Source organism: Lethenteron reissneri, chromosome 72, assembly GCF_015708825.2.
Source record: "Lethenteron reissneri isolate LAM-NWPU_2019-01 chromosome 72, ASM1570882v1, whole genome shotgun sequence".
In the NCBI taxonomy this organism is placed as follows: domain Eukaryota; kingdom Metazoa; phylum Chordata; class Hyperoartia; order Petromyzontiformes; family Petromyzontidae; genus Lethenteron; species Lethenteron reissneri.
Genome location: NC_083850.1, coordinates 5,929,780 through 5,950,921, shown reverse-complemented (window position 1 = coordinate 5,950,921; position 21,142 = coordinate 5,929,780). Strand labels below are relative to the sequence as shown.

At 44.0% G+C, this 21,142-nt stretch overlaps 2 protein-coding genes across 5 annotated transcripts in view; one reads left to right on the top strand and one right to left on the bottom strand.

Moving 5' to 3' along the window:
* LOC133361284 (zinc finger protein 239-like) overlaps nt 1–21,142 on the top strand; it is an 807,570-nt gene that overhangs the window by 65,049 nt on the left and 721,379 nt on the right. The window lies entirely within an intron of this gene.
* LOC133361348 (zinc finger protein 585A-like) overlaps nt 1–21,142 on the bottom strand; it is a 75,318-nt gene that overhangs the window by 37,837 nt on the left and 16,339 nt on the right. The window contains exons 4-6 of the mRNA XM_061580278.1: nt 20,424–20,847; nt 15,684–16,004; nt 10,717–11,708 (exon numbers count right to left, since the gene is read on the bottom strand). Coding sequence (XP_061436262.1) covers nt 10,717–11,708; nt 15,684–16,004; nt 20,424–20,847 — 1,737 coding nt within the window. The remainder of the gene's footprint in view (nt 1–10,716; nt 11,709–15,683; nt 16,005–20,423; nt 20,848–21,142) is intronic.

Here is a 21,142-nt window from a genome sequence, read left to right as displayed (position 1 = left end):
ACCAAAGTATAATTCCCCATTGATCTCCTTATTAGTTCACAACATTTGTTCACTGTGCGTCTGTGTTTAAGTCAAAGCCAAACATGCAACGAACGCGTCATCAATGTACATCCTGAAATCATTTATCTAAAGTCGCTTATTACCAACGAAGGGTAATGTGCCCATTGTGCTTCATGCGTGAATATGTAAGTGCATCTCAGTGTGTAATTGTGCGCTTATTTTGAATAAATGGGTTTAGCGCTGGAAAACCACGATCCCCATGCCCTCCATGTCCTCGATTTTAAGTGAATGCAGCCCCGTGGCGTTGCCAAAAACCGCCAAGCTTCTGGAGTGAACGCGCACAGACGCGTCGTGACCACACTTGCAATACAATCACTCTAACATCAGTAACCAAAATCCGATCTGGTACATGGTCTCCGCTTGCTCTGGTTTGTATCCGTCATCACTCCGGAGACAAACAGCGAGGCATGGTTCGGCCAGCCACCAACTCGTTTGCCAAAGCGACTTTAATAGCTGCTCTCAAACAACACTATCACCAATGGTGGTGTACAAGCTAGGGTGTTAAGCGGACAATCAGTCGATTTGGTCAAGGCGTATGGGAAAATACACACCTCTTTATTATCCCATAAATACAACATACAGCAGCGGGATGGCTGCCTTGTTGGGGAGATGTAGTTTGGGTAAGGTGCTGTCACTGGAGTTAGGCGATGTGACTGGGTTATCACACGGATTCCGAAAGGCATCGGAGACGATACGATCCACTGCGCTCCATCTCCCCACATGGACAACGACATTCTAGTTTCAAAAAAATGACATTGATACGACACATTCAGTGGACAGTGTGATTCTAATACGACTAGCGGGATTCGAATAATTGTAATTCGATTCTAATCCTGCACATCCTACCCCTGGTTCGCATATTCACTTATCATACGTACGACCACAGTGTGAGAGATTAGCATGATGTTAATGTAAGAAATAAGCATGTAACCGTAGAAAAGGACGATGAAGTGCAACCCAACGGGTGCAATCCAAAGGGCATGAGAGCATGATTTATAATATTATATGTTTGAGTTTTACATGTGAGAGTTTACAATGTCAGAGTTGATCAAATGCGCCGATCAAATGCGTCAATCGGGTGCGATTGATCAAAGTCTTTAATCAAAGGCGTCATCCCATCACGGAGCACCACCTCCCTGCGTATATAACTTCAGAAGAAGCAACAACAGCAGCAACATCACATTTCGAGGGCGACGCTGCTACTTCTGATTCTGCTGCTTCTGCTGCCCGGCTATTTGTAGCCGGGCACTGCTCTCGCGGGACCGCACACGTCTTTGGAAATGATTGCGATGATCATGTCTGAACTGAGAATTAAGTGACTAAATATTACTTTGTTTAACCATAACTGTACGTAGGTTAGTGTCATCATGGCTCAGCGAATACTACTCATGAATGAACTCACACTGTTTAATGACAGAAATTGTAATCATTTTGGCTGCCCGTGTAGGACAAGTCACCTTCCTTGTCTAGACGCATTCTAAACACAACACTGTACTTAAATGTTGCTAAAATAACGTCTACACCCGATTCAACATGCAGTTCCACCTCGGCCATGAGCAACCCACAGCACGCGCAGAGGGAGGAGACCACGAGGGAGACGGCCTCAACTTGAAGAGAAAGTTGACAAACTCACGGATGCCATCACCCAGCTGCTGCAACGCCTGTCGGATGAGACGCTGCGTCCCGCGGCACCAACCAGGCGAGTAAAGGAAGAGCTGAGCCCGAATCGGAAGCCGCCATCGAAACATCAGCAGCAGTCGATAGCGTGATTCTAATAGGACCACGTTGTTATTATCATAATTTTGATGCGATTCTAAACCGCGCACCTCCCAGGTTGCATTTACGACTCCCGATGTGCATCTACATATAACATACATTCTAGCTCAGTGTACTTGTAATTCAAATACGACCATAGTGTTATTCTAATCATTTTAATCCGATCCTAATTCCCCAGTTCGCATATCCGACCACCGGTTCGCATGTCCAACGGACATACATATTACATACATACGACCATAATATGTATGTAATATGCATACATATGTGCAGTGTGATTCTATTACGATCACATTGCGATTATAATACTTCTAATGATATTCTAATATTGATTTGAAGCTTTCGTGACTGCAGGAATTAATACTCGTTGGTTCTTTCGGTAAAGTCACGTAGGTAGAAATAAAACAAAGTAAATCACGTTTCGTACGAAACACAAGCGCCCGTCTTCAGGTGAGAATCGCGATATCCGCGATGTCTGCTGCGAGCAGCACGATGTCTGCTGCAGACATCGTTTCGGGCGCTTGTGTTGCGTCCGAAACGTCGTTATTGATTTTGTTTTATTTATACCTACGTGACTTTACCGAAAGAACCAAAGAGTATAGATATTCTAATACTGTCCCTCCGTTTACGGTCTTATAAATTATATAAACAACTAGTTTATATTCGTTTAATGTTTAATGTTATCTTTAAAGCGTTACAGTTTACATGTTTTAGAGTACAAGTGATCTCCAGTATACTTCGAAATTAGGGAAAGGAACGTTGCTAAACTATTTATAACGGGGACCTTTCCCCTCTAGGAGCACATGTTGATGGTGGAGACAGCCAAGACGTTGCCGATTAAGGTCAGACTTGTGTTGCTGCTGCAGTTGCTGCTGCAGTTGCTGCTGCAGTTGCTGCTGCAGTTGCTGCTGCAGTTGCTGCTGCTGCATTTGCTGCTGCAGTTGCTGCTGCTGCAGTTGCTGCTGCTGCTGCAGTTGCTGCTGCTGCAGTTGCTGCTGCTGCAGTTGCTGCTGCAGTTGCTGCTGCTGCAGTTGCTGCTGCTGCAATTGCCTCTGCTGCTGCAGTTGCTGCAGTTGCTGCTGCTGCTGCAGTTGCTGCTGCTACTGTTGCTGCTGTTGCTGCAGTTGCTGCTGCTGCAGTTGCTGCAGTTGCTGCAGTTGCTGCAGTTGCTGCTGCTGCAGTTGCTGCTGCTGCAATTTCTCCATGAAGATGTTGGAGAAATTTGAGACGGACGCCATCCAGACTGCCACTCTACGCCCGACCTTATGGAAGAGGTACGTAGACGACACTTTTGTCATCTGGCCACATGGCCGGCCTGCTCTAGACCAATTTCTCGACCACATCAATTCCATACACCCAGCCATCAGATTCACCATGGAAGTCGAAAATGATGGCAAGCTACCCCTTTTTGGATGTCCTAATCAAAAGGAGACCTGATGGTTCAATGAGCCACTCTGTCTACAGGAAAGCCACCCACACGGATGCTTATCTAAAACCGGATTCCCACCACCATCCATCCCAGAAGAATTCCCTCATCAAGACTCTATATCATAGAGCCCAATGCATCTCCGACCATGAACACATTTCCAGTGAACTCAAACACGTACGCCAAGCTCTTAAGGCTAATGGTTACTCCGACTACACAATCCGCAAAGCCATCACTCCAACCATCAAGAAGGATCCTGTTGAGGAGCCTTTCAAGACCATCACCTTACCCTACATTGCTGGGGTCACAAAAAAGATCTCCAAAATCCTGATTAAACACAAGATCCAGGTCCGATTCAACACAGTACATAAAATCCGTGATCTGGTACCGTCTGTAAAAGATGTGGTTCCAGACATACAGTACCCTGGCGTCTACAAACTAAGTTGCCTCTGTGGTAGCAGTTACATTGGGGAAACCAAACGACATGTCTCGGACCGCATCCGTGAACATAAAGCTGACCTGAAACACGGTAGGACAAACACCTCAGCCGTGGCAGATCACTGTTACAACTCAGTGGGCTCACATGATATTGACTTCTACAACACAGAGGTTCTCTGCAAGCCATCTGGCTATCATGAGAGATTCGTTCATGAGGCGATCCACATATACAAACACAGAGACAATTTTAACCGAGAAGATGGATTCTGGCTTAGCAATCATTGGAAGGACGTAATAAACCATTTCGACACACATTAGGGTGGGTAGAATAATACATAGTGTTATATTAAATGTATAAGGTATAGGTTGGTTTACAGCAATACAGTATATAATTTAATGTTGGCAGTATATAGTACGGTATATGCTCGTGTGATACAATAGAATAAAGTTTAGATGGAAGCATATTATATAATTTTTACGACGTAGAATTGTAATGTATTACTTGCTGTTAGTAACTCAGCTTAGTGTAGAGTATAGTAAGTATACTGATGGTGCTATGCAATTTATACTTTAGTTCTTTATGTAGTTTATACTTTAGTTTTCTACGTGGTTGTTGAGTAACTGCAGCTACATATCATTAACATTCCTTTCCTTTGTTACTGCTAATCCCTGCACCCCCCATTGGTGCTGTTGATCCTGCATAATGCATGGGCATAATATGATTTTGAAACCCCCCCGCCCACCTCCTACGCATTTTCCATGTATATGCTAAATTTCCTCTTCATATGCACATTCTTTTGTTAAGGCGCTCTTTCTTCCACCTCCAACGCAGCTTATATATAAGCTCCTAGCTTGGCATTGTCTCATTCTTCACCTGAGGACGGCTGCTTGCGTTGTGGCCGAAACGTCGTGAGAATTGTTTTATTATGTTTTATTTTTATTATTTTATTACTTCCCTTCTACGTGACTTTACCGAAAGAACCAAGAAGATGAATCCTTGCAGTCACGAAAGCTTCAAATCCAGAATCAATACAATATCATAGAGCCTCATAAAGCGTCAATACCATCACAAGGCACCGTCTCTCCAGAACATTCCACAATTTCACCTCTCCGTATCACAACCATCATCACGTCATGCCATGAGTTAATGTGCATGTTTGCATCCGTACATAGATGTGCCAGTATGCATTTTTGTTTGTCTATGTGCCCGTCCATGTTTGTGTGCCTGCGAGAATATATTGTGTCCTGAGTGTGCATGTCTGAATGGTCATGTGCTTATCTTCGCGTGAACAGAGGAGCATTGGGGAGGTGAAGAACTTCAGCGGAGTGAAGCGTCTCCAGGAGGACAAGCGCCTTGCGAAGTTGAAATGTCCAATGGAAGAGAAGCGCCCCAATGAGGTGAAGCGTCTCGCCAAGGTGAAGCACCAAACGGAGCAGAAGTGCCTTCAAAACAAAATCCTCAACGACGTAAAACGCGTCATGGAAAAGCGCCTCCTTGAAGAAACGCGCTTCATGGAGGAGAAGCGCCTTCGCGAGGTGAAGCGTCTCAAGGAGAAGCATCTGGAGGAAGAGAAGCGCCTCATAGATGTGAAGCGGATCAAGGAAGAGAAGTGCCTCATGGAGGAGAAGCGGGTGGAAGAAGAGAAGCGCCTTGTCGAGGAGCAGCGCCTCATTGAGGTGCAGCGGGTCGAGGAAGAGAAGCACCTCATAGAGGAGAATCGCCTCTTTGAGGTGAAGCGTCTCATAGAGCTGAAGCGTCTCGAGAAGAAGAAGAAGCGTCTTGAGGAGAGGCGCTTTCGCAAGGTGAAGCTCCTCGAGGAGAAACGTCTCATGCAGGAGAAGCGCCTCGTTGAGGTGAAGCGTCAAGAGGAGGAGGAGCACTTGATGGAGGAGAAGCGTCTTGTGGAGCAAAAGTGCCTCGAGGAAGAGCAGCGCCTCGCCAATATCGAGCGACAATGGCTCCAGACCGCTACCACCAGCAGCAGCACCACTACCACTGCCACCACCACCGCCGCCACCGCCACCACTACCACTACCACTGACACCACCTCCACCACCACCGCCACCACGTCCTCCAATCCTGTGTGGGGCCCAATAGTTCCGAGCTTTGGAGAAGAGGGCTTCCAAGAAGATAAAGCAAACTCCGGAGTCGCTGAGCCACGGTAAACCACTCTGCGTGTGCGCCCTGTGTGTTTATTTTTGTTATTTATTACCATGCTTCTCACGCAGCATCAGCCTTACTCGGTCTCAAGACTTTTTTTCAGGAGGATCCTGCCAAGTTTGCTCGCATTTTGCAAGAAAGTTGCTACTGTTTGCGATCCAATTCGTACGATTTGCATTGCTTGTGTGGGTTCAGTAACAGGGAGAAAGCTGCAGAACCTTCCCAGAACAGGTGGCTGCACAATCCACACGGAGAATGTGGCCAAACGTGGAACTCAAACCCAGGTCAATGTTGCTGTGATGCACAGGTGCTCAAGCCCTGTCGCGCTCTCAAAATTCACAGACACTGCAAACTCCACGTGTACATTCCGCTATACTGAGGACAGATTTATTTTTCGTAACTGGTTTCTGAGTTAGACGACATAACGAAGTGGGCATATCTTCACCATGTAACCCTCCATCCACCGTGAGATTTTCGCTGTCTATCGCCTGTTGCCAGGCCAGCTGCCAATTCGCCTTGTAATGTACAGCGACAGCTACCACTGAGAGGGGTGTCCAATTTAAAACGCGATGAGATGAGAGATGCGAGAGGCTCATCGCATGCAATGCACTCTGAGATGTCTTCGACGTCAAGGGAGGTGGCTCTCTCGACCACAAATCACTGACGGACGCTTTTTTTAAATCGTGGATGTGTTGAAGCGACCAAATTTTCGTGCACTCATTCTTCACCATTACAGTTCAGATCTTGCTTCCCGCCCTGGCTATTATTGCTGCTGCATTGACCACACAGATCCACACCCATTCCGTCACAGTGGACGTTCAGGATCTCTATCGATGCCATTTGAAATGCTTAGGACATTATGTGCAAGGGGTCAATTAGAATATACATATAGAATATGTTCAATCTAGATTTGAAGTTTTAGTGACTACAGGGATCCATATTCTTTGGTTATATCGGTAAATTCACGTAGGTATGAAATAAAATAAATTAAATTAAATCACGACGTTTCGATGGCCATGTCGTTATTGCAAGAACGTTTCTTGCTGTGGTTTTCCCACCTGATGATGATTGCTTGTGTTACAATCGAAACGTTGTGATTTAATTTATTTTATTTTATACCTACATGACTTTACCGAAAGAACCAAAAAAAATGTCACTTCAAATTATTCAGCTAAATTTGCACAGCAACGCCACCCACTACTGTGAAACTACAGCAGTCTGTGTGAGACACAGCTGCACCTATCTCAAGGATAGCCTGGCGCCATGAGAATGACAGCACCAATACTAAGCACACTCACTGGCCATGTCGTTATTGCTGTTTCTATTCAGCTCGAATTAATCCGCCACACATTCCACCCACGGACGATGGGGAGATGGCGATGTCTGCCGTAGCAGCAAGGTGGAACGGTGTCGTGTTTGACAGACAACCATCACAGTTTTACCATGTCTAGTGGTGGTCTCCCTGTTACAAGTTGAGTCACAAACCGCACCTCTCCATAACATAGGCTCAGCCTTTGATATGCAGTCTATTCTTAGTCTTAAGCCTCACCTTACCATATTAATAAAAGTATGCGGCCCTTGCCACACCACCTTCTCCAACCATCATATAAACGAAGTGGCAGCTTCTGCAATCTCTCATTTACCTGATACAGCTGTCGTGGCTGTGACGGTTCCACCTGAAGACGGAAGCTTGTGTTGCCTCCGAAACGTCGTGATTTTAATTTTTTATGTTATTTTATTTTACTTTTTAATGTTTTTTTACCTACGTGACTTTACCGAAAAAACCTAAGAATATGAATCATTGCAGTCACGAAAGCTTCAAATCTAGAACGGTGTCGTGTTGTCTCTTCACAGATCTGAGCCAGCTCAGCCCTCCTCCTCACTCGTCCAGGCCTTTGAAGTGAAGACAGAGGTTGTGGAGAAGGAGACGAAGGAAGAGGTGAAGGAGATGGAGGATGAAGTAGAGACGGAGGAAGAGAAGGCAAAGGAGGACGAGATTGTGATGGTGACAATGGAGGAGAACACGGAGGGAGAGGAGAAAGACAATACAGAGATGGAGGACAAGGAGACAACAAAGGATGAACAGATGGTCGTGGTGGAGGACGTGAAGACGACGGACAAAGGGGAAACAATGGTGGTGGAGGAGGAAGAGAAGACGGTGGTGGAGATGGTGGTGCCGGAAGTTGAGGAGCAGATGAAGGAGGAAGAGATGGTGCTAGCGGAGGAGAAGAAGATGGAAAAGATGGAGGTGGCGCAGGAAGAGGAGGTAGAGGAGAAGATGGTGGTGGAGGATGAAGAAGAGGGGATGGAGGAGGATGAGACGGAGGAGAAAACGGAAGAGGTGCAGGTGGAGATGCACGAAAAGAAGAGGAAGCGAGGGGGCCTCGCTCGCGTGGCGAGAGCGATCGCCTCACTCCTCCGCCGCGTGCTGCTTTGTGGTGGCAGGTCCACCGCCCAGTAGGGGTGGTGGCGGTGGTCGTGCATCGGTGCCGACCGTGACCACTATCACCACACTAACCGCCCACCCCGTGATACTCGCTACACACACCACACGGTTCCCCAGAGAGACGGTGCAACGTTCAGGTCCAGAATACCGAAGTATACCGGGAATCACCTGTACTTAAAAACACGTAAATTGATAACACTATAAACAATAACACTAAACATTAAACGACAAAACAGCTACCAACTGGTTTTATAATTTATACCACCATAAACGGAGGTACGGTATTTTAATTTCATTAGAAGTATTATAATGGAACTCTACACATGTTTGTTAATTATCTGTTCAATCAAACCGGGGGTCGGATATGTGAACTGTGGGGGTCGAGGGTAAGAATGGCATTCAAATTTTAGAATGACAATTTGGTCGTTTTAGCAAATTACTGTACTTGAATGTATGTTATGTGCAAATGCAAATTGTTAGTCGTAAATGCGAGGGAGGGGTTAAGAGGTGCACGTTTAATCCAGTGTTAACATTTATTTTAGCATCAAACAAAATTAGTACAATGTCGGTCATAAGGGAGTGCGTTTTCATACATACGAGCAGAGTTCGCTTGCACGTTCACTCTACATACATATGCGCAGTGTGATTCCAAGACGATCACATTGCGATTCTAATACTTCTAATTATATTCTAATATCGTATTAGAATATCCTCTAATATTGTATTAGAATATCTCTATTCTTTGGTTCTTTCGGTAAAGTCACGTAGGTAGAAATAAAACAAAATAAATAACGACGTTTCGGAAGGCTGTCATATACCGCCCCATTTACGAGTTGGCTGTATGATGTGTATAGTTGAAGGTGCTAGGTGTTGTCTACTTCTAACAGCTATTAACGTGCGTGTGTTGTCTGTTTTTAGAATTTGTTCATTGATGTGGTTCTTTTTATTGCGGCGTTTTTTTTGTTGAGTTCTGTCACTTGAGTGTAGCAGTTTGTTGCCAGATAGAAGGGTAAAGAACCAATTATCATATTTTTACTGGCAAATGAGGTCCCCATAGTGTAGCAGTTTGTTTAAGAATTCGTCACGTGAGCGTGGTGTTTTGCTTGTTGGAATTTCGCTTTGTTACAATTTGTGATTGTTATAATAATTGTAACGATTCATAATCTCATGAGTTTATAATGGGTTTGTGCGTGTATTTATATAAATATATTCCGTCTTTTGTTATTTGATGACATCTAGCAGTGAAAATCGTGATTGTATATGACCATGTTGTAATTGTAATAATTTTTATCCGATCCTTGCACGTACACTATACATACATATTAGCGATTCGTATACGACCACACTGTGATTCTAATGATATTATAATACCTTACCTCAGTTTAAATGGTTATAAATTAAAACACTAGTTTATAATCGTTTAATGTTCAGTGTTATCGTTTATAGTATTACAGTTTACATGTTGTAGAGTACAGTTTATCCCCGACATACTTCGGGATTAGGGACTGGTACGTTGATGAACGATTAACTACGGGGACCTTTCACCTCAAGGAACACGTGTTAATCGTGTAGACAGCCAAGATGCTGCCGGTTAAGGGCACACTTGTGTGACGGAGATCCTCCACCTGAAATTCTCTTAACATAGGAACATTATAAAATAAAGACCGGACAAACATTTGTTAAAAATACGTTTTTATTCATCTGCAATCATTTTTACGTCAAAACTCGAAGGGAATATTTATTATGTCCTATGTTCACACATTTCCAGTACAATGCAAACCATTACCAAAGCGTTAAAGTGTCATTCCCCATGATTTCCTTATTAGTTCACCACATTTGTTCACTGTGCGTCTATGTTGTAGTCAAGGCCATATATCCAACGAACTTGTCATTAATGTACATCCTGAAATCGGCTATCTAAAGTCGATTAATACCAATAAAAACAGCTATATGCTCGAAAAAAAACCGTTTAAAATGTTGAGTAAAGATGTACCTACAGACGCATTCCAACTTTAGCTCAACAGGAACACTTAACGACTACAATTTAACCCTCTCACAACCAGTCCTCATCACACCACTTCGGCAAGTCATCCGATAACATTACAAACCACCACTGGGCACGTCATTAAACTCTCACAAAAACTGTAAAACTAAAATGGTCAAAATTACACACAAAAGTACTCGATACGGCTTAATATGACATAATATTTTTTCAGTCACCCCGAGCTCTCTGGTTGACTCTCGAGCCACTCCATTACATCCAGCCATCTCTCGGGATCCAACTGCATGGGATCGAAGGTGGAAACTTCTTCAGGAATCATTGCAGCACCTTGAATTTCAGCTTTTGATTTCAGTTTCCTATCATTGTGGACCTTTTGATGCCCGTTCCTGGTTGATGAGTGTGCAAATTTCTTCCCACACACAGAGCACAGGAATGGCTTCTCGCCCGTGTGTGTTCTCTGATGACTATGAAGAGTTGATGAGTCTGCAAATGCCTTCCCACACACAGGGCACAGGAATGGCTTCTCGCCCGTGTGTGTTCTCTGATGACTATGAAGATTTGATGACTTTGCAAATGTCTTCCCACACACAGGGCACAGGAATGGCTTCTCGCCCGTGTGTGTTCTCTGATGACTATTAAGAGTTGATGAGTCTGCAAATGCCTTCCCACACACAGGGCACAGGAATGGCTTCTCGCCCGTGTGTGTTCTCTGATGACTATGAAGAGTTGATGAGTCTGCAAATGCCTTCCCACACACAGGGCACAGGAATGGCTTCTCGCCCGTGTGTGTTCTCTGATGACTATGAAGATTTGATGACTTTGCAAATGTCTTCCCACACACAGGGCACAGGAATGGCTTCTCGCCCGTGTGTGTTCTCTGATGACTATGAAGATTTGATGACTTTGCAAATGTCATCCCACACACAGGGCACAGGAATGGCTTCTCGCCCGTGTGCATTCTCTGATGAGTTTGAAGAGTTGATGACCGTGCAAATGCCTTCCCACACACAGGGCACAGGAATGGCTTCTCGCCCGTGTGCGTTCTCTGATGAGTTTGAAGAGTTGTCGATTGTGCAAATGTCTTCCCGCACACAGGGCACAGGAATGGCTTCTCGCCCGTGTGTGTTCTCTGATGACTCTGAAGATGTGATGCCTGTGCAAATGTCTTCCCACACACAGGGCACAGGAATGGCTTCTCGCCCGTGTGTGTTCTCTGATGACTCTGAAGATGTGATGAGTGTGCAAATGTTTTCCCACACACAGAGCACAGGAATGGCTGCTCACCCGTGTGTGTTCTCTGGTGTCTCTTAAGACTTGATGACCATGAAAATGCCTTCCCACACACAGAGCAATTGAATTGTTCCTTGCCCCCGTGTGCGTGGGGCTGTGGAGAGCGTCTCTGCTCCATGTGAGCGTAGTAACAGTAGTGGTGTTATTGAGTCAAAAGTACGCTATCGGCCGCAAGGATGTTTAGCGTTGAGTTTCAGATTTTGTTAACTGCTAAAACAAGAACGACACTCTAACCGAGACGCAAAAAAAATCCCGCTAATTTGACGACGAAAACGTTTAAGAGTTTATCCCCGAAAATAGACACTTACTTGGAGATTCACGGTATATCGATGTCTGGAACCCGTCTGAAGATGTCGCCACGAACTCTCCCGACGCAAAGTCGCCTAACTGTCGACACAGCAATTGTGCTCGCCAGGCTGCGTTGTCTCGCGGTTGAAGGGCGAACAGCAGAGCGACGAGTCGAGCGTCCAACCTCATCAAGTTCCCTCTCGAAATGGCATTGAGCTCTGCTTCTGAGCCGCCTTATAACTCCCCCCCTCGGATCCAATCCTTTGTCTTTCAGGATTTTTGCATTCGATTGTTAATTTTGGAAGGTACAATCCGCATATCTATTAACATACCGAAGAGTAATGTGTCCATTGTACTTCATGCATGAATATGTAAGTGCATCTCAGTGTGTAATTGTGCGCTTATTTTGAATAAATGGAAAAACTTTGTCCTCGATTTAAAGTGAATGCAGAGAAATTAGCATGTAACTTTAGAAAAGGATGAGAGCGGCCTTCTCGACGAGGGAGTGAAACCAAATAGGTAATATTATTTTACAGCGTTACAATGGATAGGTTGTAGTTCATAGGTTATAATATTATGTTTCACTATGATAGAGCTTAACATGTGAGAGTATACAATATCAGAGTTGATCAAATGCGACGATCAAGGGCGTCAATCGGGTGAGTTTGATCAGAGGCTTTAATCAAAAGGCGTCATCCCATCACGGAACACCACTTCCCTGCGTTTATCACAGCAACAGAAGCAACTACAGCAGCAACAACAGCAGCAGCGACAACAACAGCAGCAACATCACATTTCGAGGGCGACGCAGCTACTTCCGATTCTGCTGCCCAGCTGTTTGTAGTCGGGACCTGCTCTCGCAGGACCCCACACGTCTTTGGAAATGATTGCGATGATCATGTCTGAGCTGAGAATTAAGTCACTCAAGATTACTTTTTTAACCATAACTTTAGGTAGGTTAGTGTCATTGGGGCTCTATGAATACTACTCATGAATGAAATCACACTACTGTATGGCATTGTACTAATTTTTGTTAATCAAGTAGAATAAGGCACGTGCCATGTCCAGACGAATTATTATCAACAACAAATTTTGAATAAATGGATAAACACGTTCGCCATGCCCTCCGTTGTCCTCAATTTAAAGTGAATGCAGCCCCGTGGCGTTGCCAAAAACCGCCAAGCTTCGGGAGGGAGCACGTACAGACGCGTAGTGACCACACTCGACTTTAATAGCTGCTCTCAAACAACACTGTCTCCAATAGTGTTTTACGGGCTATGGTGTTGAGCGGATAATCAGTCGTTTTGGTCAAGGCGTATGGGATAATACACACCTCTGTTATCCCATAAACACAATACACAGCAGCGGTAAGGCTGCCTTGTTGGGGAGATGTAGTTTGGGTAAGGTGCTTTGACTGGAGTTAGGCGATGTGACTGGGTTATCACGCGGATTCCGAAAAGCAGCTTAGACGAAACGATCCACTGCGCTCCCCACATGGACAACGACATTCTAAATTTTTAAAAAATTGAAAACATATTTTTAAATACGTATTTGAAAACAGGACCCTGCGGGGTGGGCTGGTAGGAATAATACTAATACCGGTACAGGGATATCGACCGGGTATAGAGGAGTTAAAAAGAAAATGATTTGTGCATGGGGGGTGAGCAATGACGTCAAGACCCCCCTCCCCACTGACTCGCGCGCCCACAGAGCAAGGATTGCAACAGGCGATGTCATTGGCTGCGCCGGCAGCAGTCATTCTCCGCTGTAGTCCTGGCATCTGCTGCTCAGCTTCATTCCCCAGCTGTGGTCCCAGTGGCACCGTCTCTCTGGGGAACAGTGTGGTGTGTGTAGCGAGTATCACGGGGTGAGTGGGTAGTGTGGTGATAGTGGTCACGGTTGGCACCGATGCACGACCACCGCCACCACCCCTACTGGGCGGTGGACCTGCCACCACAAAGCAGCACGCGGCGGAGGAGTGAGGCGATCGCTGTCGCCACGCGAGCGAGGCCCCCTGTTCTCGTGGGACCCGACAAGGATTTGGAAATAATTGCTATGATCATGTCTGAGCTGGGATGAGCGACTAATTTTTACTTTGTTTAATCATAACTGTGTGTAGGTTAGTGCCATCGGTGCTTAGTGAATACTACTCATGAATGAACGCATACTTCTTTCGGATATAAATTGAAATCATGTTGGTAGAACAAGTCGCCTGCCTTTTCTAGACGAATTGTTATCTTCAAGTGTGTCCGTAAATAAACTGCTAAAATACACAGCATAGTGAAGGCTGCCTTGTTGGGGAGATGTAGTTTGGCTAAGGCGCTGTGGCCGGGTGATGACACGGATTCTGAAACATTGGAGTTAAACACTCGCTGCTTGGCCCCGTCGACAGCAGCGAAGACTGTCATATACCGCCCCATTTACGAGTTGGCTGTATGATGTGTATAGTTGAAGGTGCCAGGTGTTGTCTTCTTCTAACAGCTACTAACGTGCGTGTGTTGTCTGTTTTTAGGATTTGCCCATTGATGTAGTTATTTTTATTGCGGCGTTTTTTTGTTGAGTTCTGTCACTTGAGTGTTGCAGTTTGTTTAAGAATTCGTCACGTGAGCGTGGTGTTTTGCTTGTGGGAATTTCGCTTTGTCACAAATTGCGATTGTTATAATAATTGTAACGATTCATAATCTCATTAGTTAAGAATGGGTTTGTGCGTGATTCTTATACGATCACACTGTGATTCTAATGCTTCTAATGATATTATAATACCTTACCTCCGTTTAAATGGTTATAAATTAAAACACTAGTTTATAATCGTTTAATGTTTAGTGTTATAGTTTATAGTATTACAGTTTACATGTTATAGAGTACAGTTTATTCCCGACATACTTAGGGATTAGGGACTGGTACGTTGATGAACGATTAACTACGGGGACCTTTCCCCTCAAGGAACACGTGTTAATCGGGTAGACAGCCAAGATGCTGCCGGTTAAGGGCACACTTGTGTGACGGAGATCCTACACCTGAAATTATCTTAACATGTTTTTGCTAGGAACATGATAAAATCAAGAATGGACAAACATTTGTTAAAAATACGTTTTTATTCATCTGCAATAATTTTACATCAAAACTCGAAGGGAATATTTATTACGTCCTATGTTCACACATTTCCAGTACCATGCAAACCATTTCCGTTCCAGGAATACCAAAACGTTAAAGTATCATTGATTTCCTTATTAATTCACCACATTTGTTCACTGTGCGTCCATGTTGAAGTCAAGGCCATATATCCAACGATCGCGTCATCAATGTACATCCTGAAATCAGCTATCTAAAGTCGATTAATACCAATCGAAAACCGCTATATACTTGAAAAAAAATGGTTTAAAATGTTGAGTAAAGATGTACCTACAGACGCATTCCAACTTTAGCTCAACAGGGACACTTAACGACTACAATTGAACCCTCTCACAACCAGTGCGCATCACACCACTTCGGCAAGTAATCCGATAACATTACAAACCACCACTGTGCACGTCATTAAACTCTCAAAAAAACTATAAAACTAAAATGGTCAAAATTATACACAAAAGTACTCGATACGGCTTAATAGGTATAACCACATAACATAATATTTTTTTTTCAGTCACCCCGAGCTCTCGGTTTGATCCTCGAGCCACTCCATTACATCCAGCCATCTCTCGGGATCCAACTGCATGGGATCGAAGGTAGAAACTTCTTGAGGACTCATTGCAGCACCTTGAATTTCAGCTTTTGATTTCAGTTTCCTATCATTGTGGACCTTCTGATGCCTGTTAAGAGTTGACGACTGTGAAAATGCCTTCCCACACGCAGGGCACAGGAATGGCTTATCGCCCGTGTGTGTTCTCTGATGGTTTTGAAGAGTTGACGACTGTGCAAATGCCTTCCCACACACAGGGCACAGGAATGGCTTCTCGCCCGTGTGTGTTCTCTGATGACTCTGAAGATGTGATGAGTGTGCAAATGTTTTCCCACACACAGAGCACAGGATTGGCTTCTCACCCGTGTGTGTTTTCTGGTGTCTCTTAAGACTTGATGACCATGAAAATGCCTTCCCACACACAGAGCAATTGAATGGCTTCTTGCCTCCGTGTGCGTGGGGCTGTGGAGAGCGTATCTGCTCCATGTGAGCGTAGTAACAGCAGCGGTGTTATCGAATCAAAAATACGCTATCGGCCGAAAGGATGTTTAGCGTTTAGTTTTGGATTTCGTTAACTGCTAAAACAAGAACGACACTCGCGTCTAACCGAGACGCAAAAAAATCCCGTAAATATGACGACAAAACACGTTTAAGAGTTTATCCGCGAAAATAGACACTTACTTGGAGATTCACGGTATATGGATGTCTAGAACTCGTCTGAAGATGTCGCCACGATCTCTCCCGACGCAAAGTCGCCTAACTGTCGACACAGCAATTGTGCTCGCCAGGCTGCGTTGTCTCGCGGTTGAAGGGCGATCAGCAGAGCGACGAGTCGAGCGTCCAACCTCATCAAGTTCCCTCTCGAAATGGCATTGAGCTCTGCTTCTGAGCTTCCTTATAACTCCCCCCCTAGGATCCAATCCTTTGTCTTTCAGGATATTTGCATTCGATTGCTAATTTTGGAAGGTACAATCCGCATGTCTATTAACATACCGAAGAGTAATGTGCCCATTGTGCTTCATGCATGAATATGTAAGTGCATCTCAGTGTGTAATTGTGCGCTTATTTTGAATTAATGGAAAAACATTGTCCTCGATTCAAAGTGAATGCAGAGAAATTAGCATATAACTTTAGAAAAGGAAGAGAGCGGCCTTCTCGACGAGGAAGTGAAATCCAATAGCGTTACAATGGATAGGTTGTAGTTCATAGGTTATAATATTATGTTTCACTATGATAGAGCTTAAGATGTGAGAGTATACAATATCAGAGTTGATCAAATGCGACGATCAAGGGCGTCAATCGGGTGAGTTTGATCAGAGGCTTTAATCAAAAGCGTCATCCCATCACAGAACACCACCTCCCTGCGTATATCACAGGAACAGAAGCAACTACAGCAGCAACAACAGTAGCGACAACAACAGCAGCAACATCACATTTCGAGGGCGACGCAGCTACTTACGATTCTGCTGCCCAGCTGTTTGTAGTCGGGACCTGCTCTCGCAGGACCCCACACGTCTTTGGAAATGATTGCGATGATCATGTCTGAGCTGAGAATTAAGTCACTCAAGATTACGTTGTTTAACCATAACTTTAGGTAGGTTAGTGTCATCGGGGCTCTGTGAATACTACTCATGAATGAAATCACACTCCTGTATGACCGACATTGTACTAATTTTGGTTGATCGAGTAGACGAATTCTTATCAACAACAGTGTCCTTAAATATGATGCTAAAATAAATGTTAACACTGGATTCAACGTGCACCTCTTAACCCCTCCCTCGCATTTACGACTAACGATTTGCATTTGCACTTAACATACATTATAGCCCATTAAAATGCTAATACTACCATATTATTATTCTAAAATGTGAATGCGATTCTTGCCCTGTACCCTCACAGTTAACATATCCTACCCCCGGTTCGATTGAACAGATAATTTACATACATATGTGTAGAGTGCGATTTTAATACTTCTAATGAGATTTAAATACCATACCTCCGTTTATGGTGCTATAAATTATAAAACCAGTTGATAATTTTTGTCGTTTAATGTTTAGTGTTATTGTTTATAGTGTTATCAGTTTACATATTTTTTAGGTGCAGGTGATTCCCGGTATACTTCGGTATTCTGGACCTGAACGTTGCGAAACGATTCATAACGAGGACCTTTCCCCACCAGAGCGCAATACGCTAATGAAAAGAACTCGGGGCGGCGGGAGCACGTGCTTCCATGGGCAGTGGGGGACAGGGCATGGTTGTATTGCCTACAGGTGCTACCGGGAAAATCTCCCAAGTTGCTCCGCCCATGGCTGGGTCAGGTAGAGGTCATAGAGGTGGGTGATGTAAAGACAGTGCGTCAACTAAGGGACAAGTGGTGACAACAAGATAGAGAGAGTTCGAGAAGGGAAGGCGAGACCAAGTGTGGGCGGAGGTTCACGCCGAGAATGAGAGAGGGGGAGGAACGAGGTTTGGGGCTGTGTTGGCTGGTTGCTGTCTCGTCGTCGTCGTTGCTATATCGTGACGCCCGGGGTCTGAAACCGCATTACAATTGTAACGATTCATTATTTCACGGGCTAATATTGGGTTTGTGCGATTATTTTACATATTCATACTGAATATTGCTATTTGATGCCATTGAGATGGAACATTCATCCAGCAGTGGGCAGCTTGATCCTAATACCACCAAAGTGTTATTCAAATAATTTTTATCCCATCCTGATCCTGCACCTTCCGCTTCACATATCCCACCATTGGTTGGCACGTCCAAATTACATACAGACATGTTACATACATACATGTTACATACTTACGAGCATAGTGTGATTCGAAGAGGACCACGGAATGATTCTAATAATTCGATTGAGATTCAAATATAACACTTCATTGTACGGTTTGCTAATCTATAACACTAGTTAATAATGTTATTTTATAGCGTTTTAATGTATAGCTTATAGGTTATATTGTTAGAGTTCACAAATTTAGAGTTTACTTTAACACTTGTTTACGGTAATTTGTATATTCTTCAAATGTATATGTTAATGTTTATAAATTATATTGTTGGAGTTCAAATTGTTAACATTCACAGTGTGAGAGTTAACAATGTAAGAGTATATCAAAGGCGTCGATCGAGAGCGTTGATCTGGTAGGTTTGATCAGAGTTTTTTTTAAATAAGCCGTTATCCTCTTACGGGACATCGACATGCTGCGTATATAACAGTAACAGAAGCAACTACAGCAGCTACGAAACCGTTCGATGGCAAAGCAGCGACTTCTGCTTCTGCTCCAACTGCCGCCCGGCTGTTTGTAGCCGGCTCTGCTCTCGTGGGACCCCACACGTCTATGGAAATAATTGAGATGATCTTATCTGAGCTGAGATTTGAGAGACTAAAGTTTACTTAGGTTAGTGTTTAGCGAATACTACTGAAGAATTAGCGCACACTCATTTTATGAGATTTGTCATAATTTTGGTTGATTAAGGAGAACAAGACACCTGCCATGTCGACGAATTCTTATCACATACAGTGTACTTAACTATATAGCTAAAATAACGTCAACACTCGAATAAACTTGCAGGTCTTAGCCCACTCATATCGTTGCTTCGCAAATGCTCGAGATTGAGTGTCCTGCTGTGGTCCGAATTATTTACTGCGATAACATTTGTAACAAGATGCTGCCGGTTAAGGGCACACTTATGCGACGGAGATCTTCCACCTGAAATTCTCTTAACATGTTTTTGCTATGAACATTGTAAAATAAATAAGGGACAAACATTTGTCAAAAATACGTTTTTATTCATCTTGCAATCATTTTTACGTTAAAACGCGAACCTAATGTTTAATATGTCCTACACCAACATGCTGCGTATATAACAGTGCTCTCGTGGGACCCCACACGTCTATGGAAATAATTGAGATGATCCTATCTGAGCTGAGATTTGAGCGTTATCGTTTATAGTATTACAGTTTACATGTTATAGAGTACAGTTTATCCCCGACATACTTCGGGATTAGGGACTGGTACGTTGATGAACGATTAACTACGGGGACCTTTCCCCTCAAGGAACACGTGTTAATCGGGTAGACAGCCAAGATGCTGCCGGTTAAGGGCACACTTGTGTGACGGAGATCCTCCACCTGAAATTATCTTAACATGTTATTGCTAGGAACATTATAAAATAAAGACTGTACAAACATTTGTTAAAAAAACATATTTATTCATCTGCAATCATTTTTACGTCAAAACTCGAAGGGAATATGTATTATGTTCTATGTTCACACATTTCCAGTACAATGCAAACCATTTCCGTTCTAGGAATACCAAAGCGTTAAAATATAATTCCCCATGATTTCCTTATTAGTTCACCACATCAATGTACATCCTGAAATCGGCTATCTAAAGTCGATTAATACCAATAAAAAAGCTATGTACTTGAAAAAACCGTTTAAAATGTTGAGTAAAGATGTACCTACAGGCGCATTCCAACTTTAGCTCAACAGGAACACCTAACGACTACAATTAAACCCTCTCACATCCAGTGCTCTTCACACCACTTCGGCAAGTAATCTGATAACATTACAAACCACCACTGGGCACGTAATTAAACTCACAAAAACTGTTAAACTAAAATGGTAAAAAATTACGCACAAAAGTACTCGATATGGCGTAATAGGTGTAACCACATGCAATATTATGTTTCAGTCACCCCGAGCTCTCTGGTTGACTCTCGAGCCACTCCATTACATCCAGCCATCTCTCGGGATCCAACTGCATGGGATCGAAGGTGGAAACATCTTCAGGACTAATTGCAGCACCTTGAATTTCAGCTTTTGATTTCAGTTTCCTATCATTGTGGACCTTCTGATGCCTGTTCCTGGTTGATGAGTCTGCAAATGTCTTCCCACACACAGGGCACAGGAATGGCTTCTCGCCCGTGTGTGTTCTCTGATGACTATGAAGATTTGATGACTTGGAAAATGTCTTCCCACACACAGGGCACAGGAATGGCTTCTCGCCCGTGTGTGTTCTCTGATGACTATGAAGATTTGATGACTTTGAAAATGTCTTCCCACACACAGGGCACACGAATGGCTTCTCGCCCGTGTGTGTTCTCTGATGACTCTGAAGATGTGATGACTGTGCAAATGTCTTCCCACACACAGTACACAGGAACGGCTTCTCGCCCGTGTGTGTTCTCTGGTGACTCTGAAGATGTGATGAGTGTGCAAATGTCTTCCCGCACACAGAGCACAGGAACGGCTTCTCGCCCGTGTGTGTTCTCTGGTGTCTCTTAAGATGTGATGGCCGTGAAAAGGACTTCTCACACACAGAGCAATTGAATGGCTTCTTGCCTCCGTGTGCGTGGGGCTGTGGAGAGCGTCTCTGCTCCATCTGAGCGTAGTAACAGCAGCGGTGCTATTGAGCCAAAAGTACGCTATCGGCCGAAAGGAGTTTTGGATTTTGTTAACTGCTAAAACAAGAACGACACTCGCGTCTAACCGAGACGCAAAAAAATACCGCTAATTTGACGACGAACACGTTTAAGAGTTTATCCGCGAAAATAGACACTTACTTGGAGATTC